At 52.3% G+C, this 20,005-nt stretch overlaps 1 protein-coding gene across 1 annotated transcript in view; it reads left to right on the forward strand.

Moving 5' to 3' along the window:
* CTNNBL1 (catenin beta like 1) overlaps positions 1-1,453 on the forward strand; it is a 138,550-nt gene extending 137,097 nt beyond the window's left edge. Inside the window, exon 16 of the mRNA XM_039864308.1 lies at positions 1,259-1,453. Within this exon, the coding sequence (XP_039720242.1) occupies positions 1,259-1,347 (89 nt within the window). The 3' untranslated portion in view covers positions 1,348-1,453. The remainder of the gene's footprint in view (positions 1-1,258) is intronic.
* The last annotated feature ends 18,552 nt before the right edge of the window (positions 1,454-20,005 follow it).

Below are 20,005 nucleotides of genomic sequence, written 5' to 3' on the forward strand. Positions count from 1 at the left end.
AGCTCCTGCTCTCCCATCACCCAGCCCTTCCCTTAAGGGGCCTTAATGGAAGGCATCACAACCATTTGCTGTTGGAGGTGATGGATGAGCCTTACAGAAGAGGCTGATTTCCGGGGGGAGACACGCAGCTGGCACATGTCTGAATCCCAAACCCCGTTTTCCAGCACGTGTCCAAAGTAATAAAGAGGAAGGAGGAAAAATGAAGAAATGGCAGGAGCAAGATTATGTCCCCAGCTTGGTGGGGGCGTGGGTGAGGTAGGAGGGAGGGGCGGCACACTTTCCTCCCTCTCCCCAGTCTTGTCGATTGGGATCTGCAGCTGTTTTATTATGCAAAAGCCTCTTACCAGAGAGTTCTCTATTGTTCTCTCTTAGGCTGCCCTGGTCAGGGAGCCGGGGGCAGATGTGCAGCAGTCATCCTAATCAGCTACTCTGTTTATTCACGCGCCAGACTGATAGTTGGCTCTCGGCCAGGCTCTGCTGGGAATTTAGCTGAAAGTCAGGCCGAGCCCCTACCTTAGTGAAGCTCCCAGTCAGACGGCAGAGAGGACCAGTAGAGGACGATCTGGAGGTCAGGCCTGTGATGGAGAAGTCCTTACCGTGGCCCACAGTCCCCACACAATCTGTGCTCTGCCCCCTACACTGGTTGTCCCTCTGCCACTCGCTCCTGGATACTCCACACTCATTGCCTTCAGATCTTTAATCAAATCTGTCTGTCTTCGTGAGGCCTTCTGACAGCCACCCTGTATATTTTATTTACTTTTGGTTTTGTTTCCCCCGCTAAAAAGTGGGTTCCACAAGAGCAGAGAATTTCATGACCTTTGATCATGGACTTTATTCCCATTGCCTCTAATAGTGGTTCTCACACTTGAACATGCATCAGCATTCATTATCTGGAGGCCTCGTTCTGACTGCCTGCTGGGCCCAGTGCTCAGGGTGTCCTAGTAAGTAGGTTTGGGCAGACCCCAAAAACTGCGTTTCTAAGAAGTTCCTGCGTGATGCTGATGCTGCTGCTGCTGATCAGGGCCCAGGCCCTGGGCACTGCTGGTCTGGAACAATGCCCGCCCACAGCAGGCACCCACTGCTTGTGTGTGAAGTTAATGAATGAGTGAATAAAGAGTGTGGCTGGGAGAGGAATGTGAGCTTGGGAAGGTGGGTTCGCCCTTTTCACTGAGGGCCTCAAATACAAGGTATGAAGTGACCCAGCCACAAAGAGTCTCACGCCTCGGATTCACACCTAACCCCGTTTTTGTCTCCCCAGAATACGCAGAGAACATCGGGGACGGCCGGAGCCCAGAGTTCCGGGAGAGCGAGCAGAAGCGCATCCTGGGCTTGCTGGAGAACTTCTAGAGGCCCCCGCCCTGCGCAGCATGGACTCCCCTCTCTCTGGGCCTCCCGCCCGCACACAGATTTTACACAGAGGAATGTGACTTTCGCACACATTAAAGCTGATTTTTTTTTTTTATTCCTGGGCTGGCTTTCTTTGTAGCAAAGTAGTACCCTCTAGCCCTTACCCACACATTCATAGTAGCTGTCCTGGGACGCAACTGAGGAAGATTAGTGGTTGGCCTCACTCTGCCAATGACGAAACAAGCTTGACGTGATAAAGCGAGCCACTGTGGCTCCGCTGGTGGTATTGTCTGTGGTGAGGCTGTACCCGGGAGAGGGTAAGGCATGGACTAGTGACCTCTCTGGGGTTTTTGGCCCTGACAGAGAGCCCAGATGTGTAACACGAGGCATGTGGGTCAAGCAGAAGCACCCTGAGGAGGCGCCCATGGCCCTGAGGCCGGCCACCGAGAGCGCAGCCCTCAGAGCAGCGTCCTGAACCCCGACTGCCCATCAGAACCACTCTGAGAGGGAAGGGGACTTAAAAATGCAACAGTGTTGGGCCCCACCCCAGGATGATGACATCGAGATCTCAGGGGCGGCCCAGGCGCTGTTACTTTTTTAAGCTCCCAGGTGGGTCCCCTGTGTCAGGATGAGAGCCAGGCTATAGAGCAGACCGGCCGTGGGTCCACATCCCAGCTGCGCTGCTTACCAGCTGCGGCAGTGGGGAGAAGTGACTTCATCTTCCTGAACCCCACTGCCTTCATCTGCCGAGTGGGGGACTAATACCCACTTGGCGCTCACGAGGCTGAGATCACTCGTTTCAGCGTGCGGCACAGCGAGGAGCACACAGTAGGTGCATTATGAATGCTGATCTCTTTGTCCTTCCTTTACACCTCTATGGCTTCAGAAGAATTGCAATTTCACCCATTTTACATAGGTCGTGAGGGAATTGGTCTCCTTGACACAAGTCCATGGTCCCTTGGTGTGTTTTTAATCTGTCACAAAGAACAGAGTCCTCGTGAGTGAGGTGGCGGAAGAACAGCTGATTTAGAAACGCTGCATTTCCTCGAAATGAAATGTTTAGCCCGGGGTCAGCGAATAGGCACAGACCCTTTGCTGTGCCCGTCGCTGACCCTGTCAGGCAGCAGCAGCTCTTGCTCTTCATTGAACCACAGAGGTACAGGGCTTCACACAGCCACCTAGAGGACTCTGAATAAGATGGCAGGCTGGCGATAGGACAGTGACTAAGACAGCCTCTGCCTTCCTGGTGTTTGGGTCCCGCTGGTGGGAAGACGGACAGTTACTCATCTTCACCGTGAGGTAAACGCTCCAGCAGAGGTGGCGGGAGTGTGTTACAGGGCCTATTACAGAATCAGGACTGCCGTGCAGTCACATTTTGGATATAGTTATTTTATTTCAGTTTTCTGTAACTAATAGCTACTGTGTATTGAATACCTGCTATGTGCTACTTGCTTTCCATCCACACTTTCTAACCTGTGTAACAGCCCTTCTGGCATCATTATCCCCAATTTACTGAAGCCGAGAACAGATCTCAAGAGGGTAAGGGACTTGTGTGAGGTCCTATGGCCAATAAGCAGCAGAATCTACATTCAAAGCAAGGTCTGGGTGACTTCACGGTCTGAGCTCTCTCCTCTGCCGAGCTGCCTCTGTCTAAAAGGCAATCACGGATCACGGACTGACATTACGCTTCAATCTGTTCCACTGTGGAGATGTGGCTTAATGAATTCACAAAGAATAAAGCATGTCTACATATAACCTATAGAATCATAGACGTTTTGAACTAAGGTTGGTACTTTAGAGATCATTTGTCCCTCAGCTTTGTTTTCTTTTTAAATTTTGTTTGTTTTTAACCAGATAATGCTTGCACTTGGTACAGAATTTAACAAAATGGTACACAGTCTTGCACCCCCAAGGCTTCCCAGTCCCTGGAGGCAGCCACTTTCACCTGACTATCCATCCAGAGTCCCGTCCAGCAGGCCTCCAGCTGTGTTCTATCGATGCTTCTGGCTTCCCCGAAGGGCATCAGAAGCCAACATGGAAGAGAAGGTGGGTAAGGCTCCAAGCACTTCAACTACAGTCACTCCATTTTGCCCTGCTTCATATATCCGGGTGCCTGCTAAGATTTGTTTGTTTGTTTGCTAAAAGCAAGTTTGAACTCACACCTTCACTTTACAAATGAGGAAGTGGCCCCTTTTCTATCAGTTTTGTGACGGGAAAGTTTGGGGAGGATGTGAGGTATAATTCCTCAGGATTCAGAAGAGATTTTACAGTTCCAGAGGTTGGGAGACCAAGGAGATGGGCTGAGGAGAAATCTTTAACCTCTGATTTCTAATCGTAACAACCCACCACATAAGGCTAGGAAAAGCTTTTAAGAACAAGTTAAAGATCTCATTAACCTGTGGGCTCCCAGGCTGTGGTCCCACCTCTTTCAGTCTGCTGACAGGCTCAGCCCCACCTCTCACGGAGGATTTCTTGGGCTTCCAGTAAAGGCCGCTCTTGCCCTGTGGTTCTGAACTTGACTTCTGTGTCTGCCACTCTTGGAGTTCCCAAGCTCTCCTCTTCACCAAAAGCTCCTTCCTGTCCATCCTCATGTCCATAGCTGAGTGGTACCCCGGGCATTGCATCCCAGCAGGGCAATATTCCTTTTCCTACCCAAACATAGCGATAAAATACCCTGTAAGCAATACTAGCCAGAATTCCTTCACGAAAGAAGTGAGGATTTCATTTTCCTCTTCCTTCGCAGCTTGCTGCTTCATGTGTGGTGGACAAGCCGCCTGAATTCAGCAGTGGCAAGATGGGCCTTGTCTAATTTAGAGAGATTTGCATGCAGGCAGCGTCCTTTATTTGGGGGGTGGGGGTGGGGAATGCATTGTCAGGAAAGCTCGAAGGCATCCTTCAGTCACCCCCACAGTAGCCCCAGTGCCCAGGTGGCATCTTCTGCCATTGCCAATTTAGTGTCAACAGGGAGACGAGACTTGCTTTCCTAAAGGCAAAAACTCCTTGATTAGATTTGCTTACCCAACAGTAGAGGTAAAAGCGGAGCCACATTTTTCAATCTGTCTTGCTCCGTGGTACACGTGGGAAGTGGTTGGGATCGCAGCAGTGGGCCTTCATTTTCTGAGCCGAGGAAATGGTGAGCTCTCCTCTACTCACCTCTCTCTTGATTAGGTAGCAATGCCCTTAGCATAAACCTCAGAAGGTACATAAGGGTGTACAGTGCGTAAATCTCCCTGCCAGCCGCATCTCCTGGCCACCCAGCGAACCTCCCCAGAACCAACCTCTGCTAATTGGCTGGAATATCCTTTTAGAAATCGTCTTAGGTGTTTTCAAATGAGTAAAAATATATTTAACACAACTAGGAGTGTATCATGTTCTCTGTTCTGCACCTTGCTTTTCACTCCACATCTACCGAACAGCCCCCACCCCACCCCTTTAATAGCTGGGCTCTGTTGCAGAGCTGTACCATAATTTAGTTAATCGCATTAATGGACATTTAAGTTATCTCCAATCTTCGGCTATTACGGTGCTGCAGTGAACATCCTTGTATAGAACGTCATTTCACACATGTGTGAGTTTAAATTCCCAAGTAGAATTGCTAAGTCAGGAAGAATGTGCATATTTCATTGTGTATATACTGTCACATTGCCCTCCTTCCAGCGACGGTGTATGTGAATGCCACCCCACACCCTCCCCAGCACAGTGTTAGCCAACTTCCTCTCCGCCTCTGATCTGGGAGCTGTGTATCCTGTTTGTCGTCCTAGTTTGCGTTGCTCTTATGAGTGAAGTCATTTAGTGTTTTAGGAGAGTGAATTTATTGAGTGTGTGCCATATTAGCTAATACTCATTGAGCTCTTCCTATGAGCTAAGTACTTTACTCAAATTAGCTCATTTAACCTTCATTTCTGAGGTGTAGGTACTTTCATCATCGACCCCATTTCACAGATGAGAGGGTCAGTGGCTTACAAATGGACAGAGCTGGGAGGGGAACATAAGCAAATGGTTCCAGAGCCCCCACTCCTGACCTGAGTCACATCATCTCCCAACTGACTGGTAGAGAAGGAGCTCGGGTGAGGCTGAAGCGGGTGGTAGGGGTTAGGCTGGAGTGGGTGGTAGGGGTTGGGGATCCACCCTATCAGTATAGAACATGCTGGAAGCAGAAGCTTTTGGCAGAGCTGTGCAGGAAGTTCCAGAGGAGCTACCATTGGCCAGCCTCGTGACAGAAGCCCACACTGGCTCTGAGGGGCCCTTGTTCCTTGCTCTCTGGGCAGTGGGCTCAATACCTGTGTGTGGGCCTTGGGATTTCCTGGCTGGGGATGGGCTGTCACATGGCTGTGGCCCTGGCTGCTCTGCCACTCAAGCATGCTTGCCTACCTTACCCTGTCCACCCCATCTCTGCCGGTCCTCACCCACCACCTCCCCACTCTGTGCTCCTCACTCCATGTTATACGTCATTGCCTCCTTCCAGTCATCTCCCAGGAAACGCTGGCTGAGCACCTACTCTGTGCCAGGCCCCATGCAAGGCACTGAGGACATGCACCCCAGATTGAAATGAGGTTTGAACTTCCTACGGTAGCCAGATGGAGTCACAAGAGAGCAATAATGGGTTTCAAGAGAGGTGAGCAAAGGCTGGGGGACAGGAGCCCCCTAACCTGCAGGAGGGGTTGGGAGAGAGAAGGCCCTGCATCCTAACTGTATCTTGAGTGACTTTCACAGGGGCCTTAGACTGGCCGTAAGTCTCAAAAAACAAGAGATGGAAAGTCATTCAAGGCAGAGGGAACTACACAGGCAGGAGGATGGGGACATGAGAAATCACAGAGCCTTTGAGGACCTGGGGATCTTATTTACCTCACTGGATGCCCCAACTACCCTGAGATCAGCAAGGCAGGAGGCGAATGGACTCCTGGTTATGGCGGACACTGACGGAATGGTATGCATGTTGATTTCCTATGCTTTATGGGAGCTTGGGAGTTACGTTTGTCCAGAGTCACAGAGCTCGTTGTAGGACAAGTTTTCTCTGTTTCGCCCAGGCTCTTTCAACCTCCAAATGATGAGGAAAGAGGTTCCACTGGAGAAACATGAGGATGCAATTCTGACCCCTAAATCAAGATCTGGCCTCGCAGCGTCGTCCAGGACGTGCCCAGGCCCAGAGAGACTGAAAATAGCTAAGCGAGGAGCAAGGCCACCACCTCTAAGGCAGCAGGAGGGTTGGTGGGAGGGCTCTGGCCACAGCCGAGGAAGGCTCCAGCCTGGTTCCAGCTCCTGGGCCTCAGCAAGCCAGCCCACCCAGGACATACCCAGGAGCAGACAGCGATAGGAAACCAGAGCCGCCAGCACAGCCTCTGTGAGATGTGACGTGCCCCTCACCCTCTCAAAATCCCTGCTCTTCTTCAATCAAGAACTGAATGAGAGGGTCTTTGGGGAGCCAGCCTGCGGAATCTCACACAGACCGGTACCTGTGACCAGTTCATGGTACCCAGCTAATCATTCGCTTCCACCCCTATCACTTATTGAACACCCACCATAGGCTGTGTGGGGAACAAAATAGACATCATTCCTGCCCTCAAAGAGCTCACATCCTCGTGGAACCGACTGAAAGACAAAAAATACATAGAATGATTATCAAGTATTGTAAAGGAGTAAACAACGTGCAGAGTGATGGAGACGAGGTCACAGGGGAACAAGCTGAGGATAGGCGGTCTGGGAAGTCCTCTATGATGAGGTACCTTTGAGCTAAGAAAGCTCCGAATGATGTCAAGGAGCAGGAAAGCCCAAAGAGCTGGGGGCTTCTAAGCAGAGGCACAGGTGCACAGATCCTGAGGCAGAGAGAGCACACCATCATTCCCCAGCAAAAAGCCAAAAAAAAAAAAGCCACCGTGGCTGGGCCCAAGAGTGAGACGGGGATCGGTGAGGGACAAAGCCAGAGAGGTGGGCAAGGGCCAGATCTTGCAGGGCCTTGAGGGCGTGGAGGAGATTGGAGCACCGAAGGGATGTGATCTGATTTCGTAAAGATCCCTTTGACTCTTCAACACAGTGGAGAGCAGTATGGAAGCAGGAGACCAAAGATGTACTTACTCGTCCTGGGAAGAGACGCTGGTGGAGATACAGGTGATTTGGACCAGAAGCGGGGAGCAGGCTAGAGACATGGGGACTGGTTGAGGCACAGCCAACTGGTCATGATGCGGGTAGGGGACCCTGCCCCAGGCTCCCCTAGCACTGAGGGCTGGGAACAATGTCACGAGTTCCGCAGGAGTCGGGTGGGGCTTGTAGAGAGAGCTGCTCAGTATATAAATATCTTTAATGAATAAATAGAAGTGCTTTTAGGGCTGGCAGAGTCGTATCATTTCCACCTGCCGTAAAATTTCATTAGAAGCAGGCGCTGCAGGGGGAGAGGAATGGCTGCAATAAACCTGCCCACCCACCCTCAGGCCCTGCCTCCACTCTGAGCGGACGGACGGACGCCACTCCAGTCCCAGGAGAATCCAGACCCAGGCCCTTCTTCCCAGGCCTTCCTGGGACCCAGGAAATTCTGTCCTTCCTGCCCCACCCCAAAACTTGAAAAGGCAAGAGAACAGCGAGCAACGTGGGCAGGGAGACGTGGCTTGCCACTTGCAGCCAGGGGCCTCGCACTCCTTGGCCGGAAAGTGGGCACAACAACTTCTGCCCCCACGTTCACCCCCTTCCCACTGAATGCAGATTAGATGGGTTTCAGAGGAAGCAGCAACGAACACTGCTGTATTCCTAGAACAAGCAGAGCTGGGAGAGAACACGCATTTGAGTCACCCAGTTTTACAAATGAGAAAGCAGAGGTCACAGGCAAGTAGGTGACTGTCCTAAGGTCATATAAGATCAGCAGATCCAGCCCTCAGAAACCACCACAGTGTTGGCTACATCGTTTAGCACCAACTAAATGTCTGGCTCTGGACTAGGCACTTGACATGCGCCATCTCATTGAATCCTCCCCCATGTTCCTCGGATGTGGGGACTGCTACCATCCATTATGCCAACGAGAACTCCGAGGCCCAGTTCAGAGAACTAGGACCCCAGTCACCCCAGCAGTTAGTGACAAGGTCAGAGGGAGTCCAGGTCTTCAGCCTACTGCAGAGGTCTTTTTCTGGTTTAGTCAAGTGTGGTGAGGCTGGGATTCTTTTTCTTGAGCGTATAAATCATCAAAGTCCTTTGAAGGACTGGGATGGAAAATTCACTGAGTGCCTATCATGAGTGAGGCAGTTTCTGAACTGAAGGCCACTGTCCCCAGCACCTTGCTGCATCCCTGTAGCATCTTCTAAGGTTGCCAGGCTTACCTCTACTTTACAAAGAAGAAAAGGTAGCATAGAGAGATCAAGGAATTTGCCCAAGGTCACACAGCTATGTCACTGATGCTGGCATGGGTGCCAGCACTCAAATAACAGGATTCTCAGGCCCTTCCCTTGGCCCCACTGCCACGCTCCCTCAGCCAGTGGGTGTAAGGCCAGGAAGATAGGTTGGCCAAGTGGACAGGCCTGGCTGGCAACCTGCCTGAGCCCATGGTTATCAGTTAAGCTCATTAAGTGGGCCATGACAGGACACAGCCTGGACCAGCTGCCTTCTCTCCCTACCTCACTCCAGTTCTCCTGAGAACAAGGTCTGAGGACAGGCTCCTGCTTGTAGCAGCTACAAGCAAAAGTCTCTCTGTAATCAGGAAGATTAAAAGGTACACAAACGAAGCTTCACCAGGCTGACCTCATGGACCCACGTGGACAGTGAGCGCGGGGCATGGATGCTGGAGACAGGCTGCATGGGTTCAATCCTACTCTGCTGCCCCCCAGCTGTGTGCCCCTGGGTGAGTCACTTCACCTCCCTGAGTCTGTTTTCTCAGCTAGACCTGCAATAGGCTGATGCACAGAAACTACCTGACCAACTGTAAAGTCCTGGTCAACGGTCCTGTCATCACTACCAATATCCTCATCTTCATTGTGTTTCCTTGTTCACTTTCTCCACTAGACTGCGAGCTGATTCATCTTCACCTACACCTTCTGGAATGAGTGAACAAACCCATGAGCATCAGTCCGCCAATCCACAAACACCCAAGCCTGGCCCTTTAGGGGCAAAGAGGAAGCAGCATGCAGGTGCTCTCTAGGAGGCTGGGGCGTTGAACCTAAGTGCCCTGGTGACCCTGAGCCACTGCTTACAGCCCTGCCCTTACTGATGCCCACCCTCCATGGCTTCGGCCACATCTTCCTTCTCTCAACTTGCCCCACTTCCGGTTTCTGCCCCCTGCTGATTCTACTCAATGCTCAGGACTAGCTGGGGGAAGTGGGGATCAGGGTGAGGGGGCCGACTCTGCACTCTCTGGGAAGCAGGAGCACAAGTCCCACCCTCAAGGAGTGTCCAGCCTTGTGGGGGAGACAGAGACTGAGACGACCCCCCATCAGCTGGAGCGTGACAAGCACAGGACCCCAAGAACCTCATGCACTCTGCCCGTTGCTCTGAGGACCCTAGATCCTCTTGCACCCCAGCCCTTGCTTTGCTAGGCCCCCAGTGAGCCTTTCCTGAGTCTGCTCCTCCCCATCTGCCCTATGAGCTGCGTTCCATCATCTCTCCATTGCAGCACCCAGCGCAGGGCATGCCACCCAGTAGGCGCTCCCACGACATTCCTTCAGTAAATATTTCCTGAGCACTTCCCATGTGTCAGGCCCTGTGCTGGACTGTGGGAGCAGAGAAGCCAAATGTTCCCTGCCTTGCTCCTTCCAAGCAGGGGAGACAGAAGCAAACAAGCAAAAGATAAACCAGCAAGACAGTTCGAAAGGGCAGTAGGAGCTAGAAAGAAAAAAAAGAGTGACTGGAAGGAAGGATGGCTCTTCTGGTCTGAATGGCCCAGAAGGCCTTCCTGAGACAATAATGATGGACTTGAGACAGGATCGAGGCGCAATGCAGCTGCCAGGGGAAGTTGGGAATAATAGTCCAGGCAGAGGAAATAGCGAGTGCAAAGGCCCTGGGGCAGGAGTGTGATTTACGTATTCAAGGAACAGCCAGATGTGGAATATGAAAGAAGAGGAGAGTGGGAAGAGATGAGTTTGCAGAGATGGGCAGCGACCAGACCATACAGGGAACGTTAGCCACGACGAGAACTTTGGATGTTCTTCCATGAGCAATGGGAATATAATGACTGAATCATGGAGGGAGGGAGGTGGGGAGCGAAGTAAGAAAGGATGGGAGGATGAATGAAGGAATGAAGGGCAGAGACTGAGACTCTGGCTGCCTGCAGGGAGGAAACGCCACCATGGATGGGGTAGCGCCTGGGCCCCTCCCGTCCTCCGAGTCCCTTCTGGTTCCCTCTCTGGAGTGGCCAGCGCCCAGGCTGGGCTTACAGGGGTCAGAGCGGTACACACAAAAGCAGCTTGAGTCAGGGAGGGAAGCAGAGGTTCGGGGAACACTGAACTGAGCTATGCCTGGGAGGGTGCCTGATGCTTTCAGGAGGAGGCAGGCATGGCCCAGTAATGAATGGGTGAGTGAAACTTCACCAGGTAAGAAGACAAGAGGGGTTTTCGGGCGAGGCGGCAAGCGAGGAGGGGCAGGGAGGGAGGATTGAGCTCTGAGCTGGAGGCCTTACAGACCCAAATCCAATTCATTGTCACCACAACCCTGTGAAGGACAAGCTGCCATCCCCATTTTATAGATGAGAAAAACAAGGCTTGGAAAAGGGAAGAGGCTGGATAATCACAAAGCTATTCTGGGTGAGAGCTGAGATTTTAATGCAAAGCCCAAGAGTGGTCAATAAAATATATGCCAGCATTCTTGTGGGTCCTGGGAAGTCCACAAGGCAGGCAGGAGTGGGTGGGAGAGGATGCTATCGATAGACACACAAAAACACAAGCGGACATTGCAGAGTAGCTCATTCTTCCTGGGGTATCATGAAAGGCATCATAGAGGAGGTGGCATTTGAACTCAGCCATGAAGGGTGGTGAGCTTTTGATGAGTGAAGAACTTGGGGTGCGGGGGTGGGGTGTTTCAGAGGCAGGAGGCATGTTGAGGGCAGTGTTGGGTGAGGAGAGTAGGGCAGGGAGAGAGGAGAGGAGGTAGTGAAAAGGTGAGCGGGAGGTGGGCAGGAGTCGGATTCAGAAAGCTCGAATGCCAAGGCCAAGTGTTTGCACTCTGTTTGGAAGGCCCAGAGGGGCCCTAGAAGGGTTCTGACCCCGAGAGGGGCAGGTTACACGAACGGGTCTGAAAGACTCTCCTGGTTTGTGCATGACAGATGGAAGCGAGTCAGTCAGGAGGCTGGAAGAGCAGGAAAGGGGCTGGTACCGTTGTCTAATCAAGCCATGGTGGTGGCTTCAAGCAGGGCTGTGACCTTGAAGGTGGAGAGAAGACATCGAGAGTTATGATGGAGTTAGAGTGGGTGGACTGGGTCAGGGAGAAGGAGGCTGAGTGCAGAGGCTGGATCTCATAGAGGGTCATCCGCTTGGTCACCTCCCCTGGCCAGAGATGAAAACATTTCATTAGTTCATTTATCCATCTCTCTGACTGTCCCTCCATCCACGCACTCACACAGGCACTTATCCTGCCTTCCATCCAGCATGTACGAGCCCCCTCTTTGGGCCGGTCTCTCTCTGTTTGGGTGGGGAGGGTTTGGGAATGCCTGGACTGGTCCCTCACTCTCTAGAGCACTTCGTGATCTAATGGGGAGACCATTGTGACAAAAGGCAGTCACAACGGTGTGCTGAGCACATGTGATAAGGGGGACAACATAGGCAGGAGAGACTGGGGAAAGATAAGAGAGGAAGGGGGTTCAATGCAGCCCAGCTCCACCTCGGGACTGCGGGTCTGCAATGTCGTCATCCCAGACAAAGGACGATACTTTATTGGTGTTATTAATGATCATTAATCCAATTAAGTGGCAATTACAATTAAGAACACAACGATAAAAATGCCACCTTGGATTTAAATGCCTCTTCCCTGGCATCTGCATGAGTGGTTTTCCACGAGCCCAGCACCCCATCACTGTGGCGCTGTGTACCCAGTAGGTGCATGGTCAACCCCTGTGTTTCAGAGTCACTGGGATCGCAAAGTCCGACTCCCTTCATTTTACAAAAGGTCAAACTGAGGTCCAAGAAGGGGACAGACTTTGCAGTCACCCACAAGTCTGTGACAAAGGCAAATTCAAGCCAAGAAGCTCAATTCCCAGCTGTCTCCCAACTTACCCCATCCCAAATAGCCCTTTCTTTCCTTCCTTCCTTCCTTCCTTCCTTCCTTCCTTCCTTCCTTCTTCCTTCCTTCCTTCTTCTTCCTTCCTTCCTTCCTTCCTTCCTTCCTTCCTTCCTTCCTTCCTTCCCTCCTCCCTTCCTCCCTCCCTCTCTTTCTTTCTTTTTCTTTTTCTCCTTTAGGAAAAACAGCTGTCAGAGGCAGCCATCCTGTTACCATTAAACAAGGCAAATTCTATCGGAACAGAACCAGAGACACCCCTGGACACCTAATTACACAGTCTAGAACGAGATACACAGGGAAACAGAAATATGAACAAACAGGCAGCAGGCAGCAGACGTGCCCTGTCTATTTCCAGGAGCTGTCATGTCCCCAAGGCCTCTGGACAGGATGCATCTCCTGGTCCTTGAATAGGATCCCTGCTCCGGGAAGGGACTCATCAGCTGTGGTCAATTCCGTGAACGTCACACACACACCCCACCCCACTGCAACCAGCCAGGGCTCTGAGACAAACCAGCTCCTGGGCAGGAGCAGTGCTCCCTCTCACAGCCTTCACCAGAACTCTGTGGAAAACAAGTGTTATTTCAGGTCTCCGGCTGGGCTGGAACCTACACTGGCCGGGACTTGGAGACAGGGCTCTGTCTGGGGGCCGCTTGTGATTTCTGCCTCTCCTCTGGCCACCTCAGATTTAAATGCCATTCCCCAGCATCTGCATGAGCGGACACCCCCAACCCCAGGGCTGTCCCAGGAGGGTTTGTCCCATGAGTAGTGCTAGGTGCAGGGAGCTAGTCGTTGCTGTCCCCTAACCATGAGATTCTGTGATTAGATACCGGGCAGAATTGTGAGCAAGTGAGGGCAGAACTCCTGTTTGATTCCATTTCCACGGCCCCCACATCGACAGGCACCAGGGCAGACACTAATGAATAGATTAATTCAAAAGTCATTCTTCCATATTTACCGAGCATCTCCCATGTTCCCCTGCCGGGCTCTGGGGAAACGAGATCCTGAACAAAACAAAAATCCTGCTCTCTAGAAACTCATGAGTGGGAGAGACAGACACTAAGCCAGCTAACCCAACCGAAAGAAGAGAATCAAATGATATAATTTCAGGTAAAAATAAGTGAGTTAAAAAAAAAATAAACAAGATGATGAGATAAAGAGCAAATGAGAGAGAGAGAGAGAGAGAGTGTGTGTGTGTGTTAGGGTGGGGGGTCTCCTTGAGATGAGATGATTCTGGAAGGTCTCTCTGAGGAACTGTTTGAGCAGAGACGGGCACAGTGAGCAGGAGCAGCCAAGGGCGAAGCTGGAGGGAGGTTCTGGGCAGAGGGAACAGCGAGTGCAAACGGAATGAAGCCAAGCGTGGATATATAAGCGAATGAGTAGGCTAGAGAAATGTGCAGAAGGGGCCTGCCGTGAGGAGACGGGCCTGGAGCCAGGGAAGCAGATGTCCCCTGGCTGTCCGCTACAGAAGTCCATACCCTTGATGGCTCACGGGCCCCTCGGAGAGTCCCACGTACCCTCCCTCAGCCCTGCTGCCTCTCCCCACAGTTCCTTCACGCCACTGCCATGAGTGGCCTCCTCTAAGGCGACTTCGCTCATTATTTATTGTTAGTGTTATTGGTGTGCCATTAATAATCATTACCCCTCACTTTCTTCTCTGTTTTTGACTTCTACCACTGATTTGTACCCTCAACCTAAGGCAAGAAAAAAGTCACTGGGCTTTCTGAGTCTCGGGGTCTCCATCTCTGAACGGAAAACGTGAGACCCACCCATGACCAAGGTTCTGTCTCCTCAAGGGCATGGCTCTGACTCTGACCTTCATGCCATGTGACCTTGAATAAATTACTGGTCTCCTTGAGCCCCCCTTGCTGCCTCTAACACAGAGATAGTGACAATACCCTTGAACCCCTTCACCATGTTGCTTCCCACGCATTGGCTCATTGATTTTGCAAGCAACCCTGCAAAATAAAGATAGAGTTATTACCTCAACTACCTCCTTTCCAGATGCAGAACCTGGGCCTATGAGAGACCATATGGCATGGCCAAGGCCTCACGGCCAGTAAGTGGTGCCATGGGATTCACGCTGGCCTTAGCTGAGATTAGATGGTAGTGATGTTTTAACATGAATTTCGTGATTCTGATGGTTGTATTGTGGTTGCGTAAGAATATGTTTTTGTTTTAGAGAATGTACATTAAAATATTTGGAAGTCGTGGTATATCACATACTGTGCTTGCAACATTTCTGTAAGTTGGAAATTAGTTCGAAATTTTTAAAATTTTAAACATCCGAACAAAAACCAAACAAGGCCCATGCCGCCTCCGCACCAGGCTCGGTGTCTAGGCCAGGCACAGCTTGGCCGGCTGCTGATGGGGATGCCGTTTACACTCACTAAGGCCAACAAGGCGCTTGATGTCATTTTACCCTTCGTTTTGCAAATGGGGAAACAGAAGCTCAGAGTCGTCCAGTCATTTTCTGAGGCTGCACAGCCAGTAAGTGGCAAGATGCCTGCCCACCTGGAGCTCCCTACCTAGTGAGTTAGGGAGATCAGAAAAAGGGAAACTGCAAAGGGCCGGAGCAGGCAGGGGGTCGGTGACTTGGGGCTGGGTGGCCTGGCAGGAAAGGCCTCTGGGGGCAGGGGTGCTGAATGTCAGGGGGCTGAGGGCCAGGGCTCTGAGCCAAGCTGTGGCCCTGGCCCTGCCCATAGAGCCCTGAGCCCTCACTGTCGGGGAGGGAGAGCCCAGGGCTCCTACCCAGGTCAAGGCTGATTGATCTTCCACAGTCCCCAGAGCTGGTCCCCACATCCGCACCTCAAGCTGCTGCGTGTTTTCTTGTCTCTGATTGTAAACAGATTTGACTAAAGAGGTAAATTAGAAGTTAATTAGAGAGAACATGATTGATGAGGTAGTTTGCAGTGATTGGGAGGCGTGGAAAGGATGGGGCTCCCTGCACAGAGGCAAGGGAGGAAGGGAGCAGGAGGGAAAATTCACAGGCCCATGGATCTGGAGGGGGCACCCAGCACGGAACGGGGACTGCTCAAGCCTGCCCTTTCTCCTAGGCTCCAGGGTCAAGGCCAGAGCCTCCCAGGCATGAGGGCCAGGTGAGCACTCCACAAGAACCTTATAACTGGGGGCCAGGCCCTTGCTAGGCTCCAGGGATGAAGCAGCCAACCTGGCTGTGTTTGGCCGGAACTGTTCTCCTGGGTGTGCAGGCTGGGCTGGAGAAAGAAGATGCTGACACTCATGAAACACTTCCACCGCTCCAGGCCCTTTGTATCTTCTCAAAACCTTGCAAGGTTGACACTGTGCCTCTGTTTTCTAGATTAGGTGCTCTGGGAGATTCAGAGTTGAACCAACTTGCTCAAGGTCACACAACTAGTAAGAACAGAGTTAAGACTGACCTCTAGAGCTTGTGCCTTTCTGTATTCCAGGCTGTGTGCCTGATCATGAGTCCAACTGCCCAGGTGGTGCTGGGGGCCTCCCTACAGCACCCCCGCTTACATATCTCCAGCAATGGTGAGCTCCCTCCCCCTGCCCCTGAGGCAGCCTGTCCAGCAGTAGGAAAACTCTGACCGTGGGGACGTGTGTCCTTCTGTAGCTGCCTAACTCCCTGCAGCTCCACCTCTAGAGCGAGCTCTGCCCCTTGCCCACCCTCTTCACATCCCAGAATATAGATCTTAGAGGTCTCACCCAGCTCCCTCATTCTCCTGAGGAAACTGAGGCCCAGGCAAGGCTCAAAACACCAGAGTGGCACAGGGCCCAGACCTGCTATGGCTCAAATACAGCAATCTGACTCTGGCTTGCCCCACAGCTTCTGCTCCCAGGCTGAAATATGACTCTTCCTTCATTCCGCCATTGCTTCCCTTCCTTCTTCATTCAGAAAGAAGTACTGAGCCCCGATCATGCGCCAGACTCAGAGAACAAGAGAGTGAGGAAAATCAGACCTGCCTCTTGAGATGCCCACAGCCCAGCCAGGAACAGCGGGACTGCAAATTAGAGGGGCGAGGGCTAGGAGAGCCCGTGAGAGGGAGAGCTGGCCCCTCGAGGAAGTGGCACTGAGGCCAGGTCTGCTAGAGTTGCGAGGGTGTTCCAGGCAGAGGAAACTGTGGTGGGAGGGAACATGTACAGTCTAGAAACTGCCAGAAGGCCAAGTGGTTGGATGTGGGGGTGAGGGGGAGCTAGTGGGAGGTGAGGTCACAGAAGGAAGCTGTTTGGATTTTATCCTAAGTGGTGGGAACCATTCAGAGTTTTAAGGGGGGGTGGGGAGATGATCGGATTTGCATTTGTTACAATGCACTCTCTGGTTTTGTGGATATGGGGTTGCAGAGGGAAAAGGGAGGTTCCTGCAGCTGGCGAGAGATGGGGCTGTGGATCAGGGCAAGCAAGGGAAGAAGTGGAAGGAGGAGAGAGCTGTTCCATGAGCAGGGCTCAGGGCTGAATTAGATCTTGGGGTGCAGGATAGGTGGATGGATGCGGGAGCTACTCCCAAGATGGGGAAGCCTGGAGGAGGACAAGATTTGAGGAGAAAATCAGAACTTCAGATAGCAGCATGTTTGGCTCAAGGAACCGTTCAAGAGGAGATGTCTGCAGACAGGTGATGCGCAGGCCAGGACTGCTGAGAACCAGAACCGGACTTGTGGGTCCTCTCGACGGTGAGAACTCACCCAGCTGAACATGCGTGGTTTGCAGGCCCATCTCATCCCGATGCCCCTTTCCCTGGCCGGTGACTCAGTGTCCCTCTTAAAAGGGGCCAAAGAGACCAGGGCTGGACAGGGCAGAGCAGACTATCCCCTCCCATGTTCTAAGCTATGTGCTGCTGTTAGTGCTTCCAGTGACAACATGGCCTGGTCAAGGGCTACGTTCCTATTGTCAGTGGGGCTGGAAGCTTCCTGAGGGCCTCGAGGCCCAGCCTGACTCTCAGCCTCTCCAACTCCTCAGATTTCTCCAGACCTGTGCTGGAACCCACCTGGAGAACAGCCACTTCATCAGACCAGTGACACTGGAAGCTGGGCCCTGACGGGCCTTGGCCAGAGGGTAGCCAATGATTTACTCCACCGTTACTGAGCCCGAGCTTGCCGTCTACCAGGTGCTGTAGTAAGTAACAGATGTTTAACTTGTACGACAACCCTTTGCGATAAGCTCTTTTTATTTCTCATTTCACAGATGAGGAAACAGAGGCTCAGAGAGGGGAAGGGCCCAAGGTCACACAGCCGGGAATAGGAGGAGTTGGGGTCCAAACCCAGACCACGGCAAGCACTCAGGGCAGTCCTCCAGGTGCTTCTTGAGAGATCCCCTGGGCCTTCCCAGCCTCTCAGGGGTGAGGTGGGGTGACAGAGCCCCTGTTCAGAGGGCAGCGAGGCCTTCTACACCCTGTTCAGTTGAAGGGGACAGGGGTTTGGTGGGGAAGGAATGGTGATCCTTAGTAACTACCTGGCTGCTTCCTGCTTTCAGACCAGAGGAACAGTGATTGCATGTTTGATTCAGGAGATGCTGAGGCCAAAGCTGAACTGTAGGACACATACCTGACCCTTGGGCAGAGGTGGTCTCCTTGGGGACATAGGCCTTCCAGCCTCCTCCCTGGTTAGTGCCGGGGCTCCTGGTTCCTTCGGCTGAGAGAGGCCAGTGGAGCACGGGGTGAAGGACAGTGATGGAGCGGGCTGCAGCCTTGGGATCCAGGCCTGCCTCCACCTGTCCATGTGGTATATGGCCTCAGAAGTCTGCCCTTCCCTGGGCCTCAGTTTCCCAACCTGTACAATGAGGTAGCACAGTAAGATGAGGTCCAGAGTCCTTGGCAGCTATAGATTCACACAGAGAGAATGAAGACAAACTAATCTTGCAACAGCCCTGGGGTTAGGCAAAGGGTAGATACACATCTCTTAGACGGAGAAACTGAGGCTCAGAGAAGTGGAGACTTGTCCAAGTTCTCTTCCTAACATAGGTTAGGATTTAAACACAGTGGGTGAGCTCTCACCCCTGTACCACGTCAGCAAAGAGCGAATATTGGGTAAACAATCGATATTGGATAGATGGATGGATGGATGGATGGATGGAAACATGAAAATGTGCGTGCAGGCCTGGGAACTCTCCTCCCTCTGAAGCTGCTTTGTTGTTCTTAACCTAGTTTCGCATGGGGGGTGGAAGGGCTTTGGCTCTAGGGTCATGGGTTTTCCCTCAGCCTGCTGCGTCCCCACGCCCACTTCTGCTCCCAGAAGCCTGTTTTCCTCTGGGGTGGGGTTGGGGGTGGGGGGAAGCTCTGAGAGCCCCTGGATACTGTGCTGCATTCTGGAGATCTTCCTGGATTAGAAGGGAATTTATCCCCTCCTTGAGCTGCTATGGCATGATTTACAGGCCCCGGCGAGTGCACTGAAAGACTGGAGCAAATTCCAACCACTTAAATATAATTACCTGTTACCTCCATTCAGATCTGTCAGTCGATCATTAATACGAGAGACCCTGGATACCCGATGGTGCTTCCACTCCAGCAGGGACCCCTGGAGAGACCCCTCTGACCTGATCCAGGCCCAGCAGCCTGGGTCAAGTTGGTCAAGCCCTGTCCTACCCCACCATTGCCTGAAATTTCACCATTAGAATGTCATTCCTTTGGGTTTAATGCTCCAGCTCTGGTTTAAGGGGCATTTGCTTCAGTGGGGGAGAACATTAGCCTGGGTCTCTGAAGATCCATGTTGAAAACTTTGTGTATGTTGGTCAAGTCACTATCCCTCATTTCCTTCTAGAGCAACGGTCCCCAACCTTTTTGGCACTAGGGATCGGTGCTCCTATGAGCACCTGACGATCTGAGGTGGAGCTGAGGCGGTGATGCTAGTGCTGGGGAACAGCTTCAAATACAGATGAAGCTTCACTTGCTCCCCTGCCGCTTACCTTCTCCTGTGCGGCCCAGTTCCTAACAGGCCACGGACCGGTATCTGTCCATGGCCTGGGGGTTGGGGACCCCTGTTTAGAATATTGAGCTGAAAGGACTCTGCAGAGAGGATCAAGTTGTGCCCTCCCATTTTAGAGATGGAAAAGCTGCACTGCAGGTGGGATGGCTGCCAGGAGTGCCCTGGAACTCAGGAGGAGAGGGGCTGAGTAGGGCTGGGATTGCCTGACTCTCAGGTCCACCAGACAGGGGGGAATCAAACCCTAAACATCAGAAGGAGTTGGCCAGGCTGATCCTCTCCCCTCCACTCAACTGAGATCTGAGTCCCAAACAATGCCCTGGAGCGGAAGGGACCTCATTCTTGCAGTTAAATGCTCGGGCCGTACAGGCAGGCCACTCGTGGCCGCCAGCTGTGTCATCTTTAGCACACACTCATGAGGAGGCTGGGTGAATTCCTTCTAAAGGTTCCTTTGCTTTGCAGCAGGAAATCTCAAAAAGACCTTGTGACTCGGAGGGGAAAACAAGAGGGAAATAATTCCTGAGTGTGCAGGATCATGTGAACAGGCCCAGCTCTAGCTGCTACCTGGCTGGTCCTCCCGTGGCCTG

The sequence above is a fragment of the Pteropus medius genome, unplaced genomic scaffold (genome assembly GCF_902729225.1).
Source record: "Pteropus medius unplaced genomic scaffold, Ma_sr-lr_union100, whole genome shotgun sequence".
In the NCBI taxonomy this organism is placed as follows: domain Eukaryota; kingdom Metazoa; phylum Chordata; class Mammalia; order Chiroptera; family Pteropodidae; genus Pteropus; species Pteropus medius.